At 49.1% G+C, this 5288-nt stretch overlaps 1 protein-coding gene across 1 annotated transcript; it reads left to right on the top strand.

Annotated features, from left to right (window-relative positions):
• Window positions 1-2133: 2133 nt before the first annotated feature.
• On the top strand, window positions 2134-4484 carry LOC119291720 (alcohol dehydrogenase-like 2). Its single transcript, XM_037570527.1, has 10 exons — window positions 2134-2257; window positions 2372-2508; window positions 2593-2648; window positions 2745-3070; window positions 3160-3242; window positions 3358-3433; window positions 3507-3571; window positions 3647-3742; window positions 3826-3987; window positions 4083-4484. Exons 1-10 carry the CDS (start codon window positions 2218-2220, stop codon window positions 4206-4208), a joined length of 1167 nt encoding a protein of 388 aa, XP_037426424.1. The 5' UTR covers window positions 2134-2217; the 3' UTR covers window positions 4209-4484.
• The last annotated feature ends 804 nt before the right edge of the window (window positions 4485-5288 follow it).

Raw genomic sequence — 5288 nt, 5'->3', positions numbered from 1 at the left:
GACGACCTGCTGTAGCACCTCATGCGACAGAGAGACGCCGTGTTTGCCGGGGTCAGATCCGCGGGCATCCCTCGGAATCCACCGTCCCCAGCCGCCGCAGCAGCCCATGCCGATGCAGCCATCGCTCTGGGGCCGCCGCCCCGGCATCCTTGCCTGCCCGCAAATCCGCGCCGACCTCCCATCGAAGCAGCAGGAGCATGCCGCTCAGCAGTAACATTGAGTCCAACTCAGCAAATTTGCTTATGTGACAGTGAGTTAATGAGAAGAGAGATAGTTATAGTAACTTAGCTAGTTACTGACTTACTGTAACATCACATGTCCCAATACAAAATGTTCATGCGTGTGACAAAAAATTATATCATCGAAAACTATGTTCAAATACGAATCCAACGATATAATTTTTGTTGACATGCATTAACATTTTGTAAGTTAAATATTTAATCAAAATTTGGCACAAACTACAAAAAAGACCTATAAACCAGGACGGGGCAGTACCATATTTATATTACTACTCACTATGAAAGTAGTAATATAGTCTAGGTATATGTGCATGTTACTAGTGTATGTTACTCATCATTGTGGAGAATGGCTCGAACGGCCACTTTGTCTGGAATGGTACGGTATACATGTCTAGCTTATTTGATCCACCAAGTCATTTGTGTATCCCTCTAAACATTGATATTGAATAAAGCAGCGCTGCTCCATAAGAAAAACGAATCGTGTGTTTGTTAGTTTTATTTTTTGTAAAGAAAAAAAATCCAGTGTGGACCTAGTTTATGAACATACGGCCTTCCATACTGAGCTTGGCACAAGCGACAATGGCATAGCAGCCGTCAGCCGTGAATAGCACCGCACCAGCGAGTCGGCGGTTGGACTTGAGCAGGCGTAGCCGCCAGCGGTGCGGCGGCATCGGAGACTATAGACCACAGTTGTACCGCATTCATGCCACCACGCTCCGCGCCAAGCCGACGGCCATTTTGTTTTGTCGGCCGGTAGATGAAGGCAGCGGCAGCAGAGCTCTGCCGGAAGAACATCATAGCCACGTGTAACATGACACGACGCGTGCTTCCAGCCACGCACTACCTACACCTACGTGCTCGATTCAGATCTAAGCTCGCTTTACAACATGCAATCAACCATGAAAGGCACACACAAACACACACACACGGACGAGCTGCCACTGTCTGCATATGCTGGCTGTGGGTTCAACACTGCTTCTTCCACTCCACTCTCCACTGTCTCCACACACAAACGCACACCTATGCCAGTAAATTTTTCGGCGAATGATGAATTTTATTGGCTCAAATCTACACCAGTAAATAACAAAGTATACAATATTCAGATGAGTATCTGAGTACATACATATTTGCACTAATACTTGGCATGTGTCTGTATGTATGCCTGAGTTTAGTTTGCGAGACGACATTTGTAGTCGTCACTAGATGGTCTATGGACCTGAATGTGATTTATGCTACTTTTATTGTTCTCTGTACAGCCATCGTAGTTGATAAATAGGTCGAAAATTTTCAACAAAGGAAAGAAAATAGCATCGAGGGGAGGACGAGCGCCCGGTGCTCCTCGGCATTTGACTTTTATCTTCTTCCTCCGTTAATGCGAAACATCTCAGCAGTGCAGGTCGTGCTCGCAATTAACCTGCGCGCGGACGACTCGGAGACATTATCCGTTTTGGAATCAAGCAAATAAACCGCCGAGATATGGATGGATCTTATCTTCTTCCATGGTCGCCGTTCTTTCTTTCATTGATGCCATATAAGACTTGTCACCAAGCACTGCACTCGTACAGCGGAGATGTAGTTCGTTCTCGCAATCAAGCAATTAACACAGCAGCCTCCTTCGTGCTTAATGGTAAGGTTGAAAAAAAAAATGGAATTAATGCAGTCTCGATGTGGTGCAGAATTCAGACGGCCTTTTTTCCCATTTTCTGTTGGATGATCATGGGCTGTCTTCGTCAATTTGCCGCCTTGGGCCGAGAAGAATAAAAGAGTTGACAATTGACAGCAGAGAGTAATAATAACTAGCCCTCAGAAAAGAGAATAATAATAACTGAATTCGACGGCTATCCATTTTGATCCACCGCACTCTCGGCCGGCGTGCCTATAAATAGTGCTGCTACCAGCTAGGTAGGGGAATATCGTCTCTCAGACCTTGCTCCGTAGTGCTCCTGTGGCCAGCCATCTTCTCCGGACTCCGGTCTCAATGGCGGATCAGAGCCTCGCCGCCCCCATCCGTTGCAAAGGTAATTAATTCTGAGACTCTTCATGCATGCACTGCTCGAGCTAGCATCTTTTTTTTTCACTTGAAGCAAGGAAGATGCGTTTACCTATCCCATGATGACGCCAAACGCAAACAGCGGCGGTGAGCAGAGCCAAGGGCGCGCCGCTCGTCATCGAGGACATCGTCGTGGATCCGCCCAAGGCGTACGAGATCCGCATGAAGGTCATCTGCACCTCCCTCTGCCACACCGACATCACCTTCTGGCGCGGCAAGGTACGCTCGCAGTACACGCCCACGTCCAAAGATTCAGAAGCAGTACGTATTTGCTAACTCAGATACGTACTTCCGATTTGGTAGGAAGACTTCCCGCTCCCGCCCGTGTTCCCAAGGATCTTAGGCCACGAGGCGTACGGGTAAGCTCCTCAGATCCTGCTGCCGACGAGCTCGTGAAGGCGGCCGGGGACGACGACGGCGAATGTGTTATAAGATTGGACGGTGCTGCGTTGCAGGGTGGTGGAGAGCCTCGGGGAGCACGTGGAGGGGTTCGCGGTGGGGGACACGGTGGTGCCGACGTTCCTGGGGCAGTGCGACTCCTGCGGCGGCTGCGCGTCGGCGGGGAGCAACATGTGCTCCGCGCTGCCGTTCGTCGTCGGCCCCGGGATGCGCCGCGACGGCACCACCCGCTTCAGGGACAGCCAGGGGGAGCCGCTGCACGACTTCCTCGCCGTGTCCAGCTTCAGCCAGTACACCGTCGTCGACGTCAACCAGGTCGTCAAGGTCGACCCCGCGGTGCCGCCCAAACTCGCCTGCCTCCTCGGCTGCGGCGCTGGCACCGGTGAGCCTGCCTCACAAAGATTATCTAGCTAGCACTGATAGAATGATGGAGTAAAGAAAATGAACTCTTACATTGCATTGCTGATGCAGGGGTCGGAGCTGCGTGGAAGTTGGCCAAGGTGCAGCCAGGATCGTCGGTGGTCATCTTCGGGCTGGGAGCGGTGGGATTGTCGGTAAGCTGGCGCTGTGACGCAGGCTGCTGCTGCTCCGTCTGATAAATAGCAAGCGGTTAGATTTCAGTTGGTTGGTGCTGAAACCTGCTGTAATAAACAACTTTTGGGCGGTCAGGTGGCGCAAGGTGCGAAGATGTGCGGAGCCAAGAAGATCATCGGTGTTGATCTGAACCCTGACAAAGAAGAACTCGGCAAGTCTTCTTTTCTCAGAGTAACGGAGAAAACATTTGGTTGATTTTCAAATGCTATCTACTCCTGCTGCAGGCAAAAAATTCGGCGTGACAGATTTCGTGAACCCGTCAAAACTCGGCGAGAGCCCACTCAGCCAGGTAAGAAGGATTTGGCATCTGAGCTCAACGGATGCTTGTTCAGTCGTTCTCATTCTGCTTCTTAACTAACTTCAGGTGATCATCGAGATGACCGGCGGCGGCGCCGACTACTGCTTTGAGTGCATCGGCGCCGCGTCCGTCATGACCGAGGCGTTCAGAAGCGCCAAGCAGGTCCTCCAGATCCTACCACCGGCGTCGCTTTCGAGCGATCAAAACACGGCCATTCATGTAACGTGTTGTGTTGTGTGTGGCAGGGGAACGGCAAGACGGTGATCCTGGGGTTGGAGAAGGAGGGGAAGCCGATCAGCCTGCCGTCCATCGAGTTCCTCTTCGGCAAGTGCGTCATGGGGTCGCTCTTCGGGGGCATCAAGCCCAAGACCGACATCCCCATCCTCGCCGAGAAATGCTTGAACAAGGTCATATGATATGATATCTCGTGGGTTCTGAGCAGACGCCCATTGTTTACACGAGTTCAGGAGCTGAAAAATGTGTTTTGTGTGGATGGATGCAGGAGCTGGAGCTGGAGAAGCTGATCACGCACGAAGTGGGCCTGCAGGAGATAAACACGGCCTTCGACCTGCTCCTGCAGGGGAAGAGCCTCAGGTGCATTATCTGGATGGACAAGCTGGAGGCGTGAAGAAACATGGCGGAAAATGTTGGTCAGGAGATGGCCGATGCAGCGACCGAATAAAACTGTTGCTTGTTTCCCTAATAAAATTGTTGCTTGTGTTTATTCACCCGTGTTGCTAGAACATGGAAGCTACGTGGCTATCGTGAGCGGACGCTTTGCCATCCGGTTCGTTTTAACCCTGGCCCTCGTGAATAATTGTGTGCTTGTTTGCGCATGGTTGCCATGTCCACCGTGAATGTCTGAGAGAAAGTGGAAGATTTAAGGGGCAATTTTTTTTCTCGAGAGTGCGCAAAGGAGTACCATATCTATATCTTTACTAGAAGAACGCCCGTGCGTTGCAACGGGGCCACATTAACTTTAAGAGTTCAATATCAATTATGTTAATATTACATTTAATATTCTCATACATATCAAGTGACATTGACGACATTTTTTACCATCAGATTCTCACACACACACTCTCGCCTCCCTCTTCCTCACTCTCTCTCCCCCTCTCCCCCTCTCTCTAACACACAAACATATCTATCTTATTGGGTACGGGACCACATTAACTTTAAGAGTTCAATATCAATTATGTTAATATTACATTTAATATTCTCATACATATCAAGTGACATTGGCGACCTTTTTTACCATCAAATTCTCACACACACAGACTCTCTCTCTCCCTTTTCCTCACTCTCGCTCCCTCTCTCTCTCTCTCTCTCTCTCTCTCTCTCTAACACACATACATATCCATCTTATTGGGTACGGGACCATAATCTATCTATTTCACATGCACACGCGCTAGTGCATAACAATATGGATTATGTGTATTATATTTGCCACCACAACTGAGGGAATTAATTTCATGTAAATCGGCTAGCCACAGCTCCATGACAAACAATACATCTAAATTCTCAGCGTTATTTTTATGTAACATTGGCGAGAGGTAAACGACGGTGATTATTTCCTTTGTTTGGAGAGTGATTACCATCCGTGAGTTAAGCTGGGTACTAAAGAAGAATCTGATTGTGATACGTGAATTGATTGTTGCCTTATATGTTTGGTTTTGGTATTTGAAGATTGATTACCATCCGTTAGTTG

This window comes from Triticum dicoccoides, chromosome 4B (assembly GCF_002162155.2).
Source record: "Triticum dicoccoides isolate Atlit2015 ecotype Zavitan chromosome 4B, WEW_v2.0, whole genome shotgun sequence".
Taxonomy (NCBI): domain Eukaryota; kingdom Viridiplantae; phylum Streptophyta; class Magnoliopsida; order Poales; family Poaceae; genus Triticum; species Triticum dicoccoides.
This window is presented reverse-complemented; position numbering and strand designations above follow the sequence as displayed.

What these genes read in the sequence shown, in the direction of transcription:
- LOC119291720 (XM_037570527.1), top strand. Translation starts at nt 2,218, where the DNA reads ATGGCGGATCAGAGCCTCGCCGCCCCCATCCGTTGCAAAG. An exon ending in CGCCCCCATCCGTTGCAAAG is followed by an intron (nt 2,258 to 2,371) that starts GTAATTAATTCT and finishes AAACGCAAACAG; the next exon opens with CGGCGGTGAGCAGAGCCAAG. An exon ending in TTAGGCCACGAGGCGTACGG is followed by an intron (nt 2,649 to 2,744) that starts GTAAGCTCCTCA and finishes GCTGCGTTGCAG; the next exon opens with GGTGGTGGAGAGCCTCGGGG.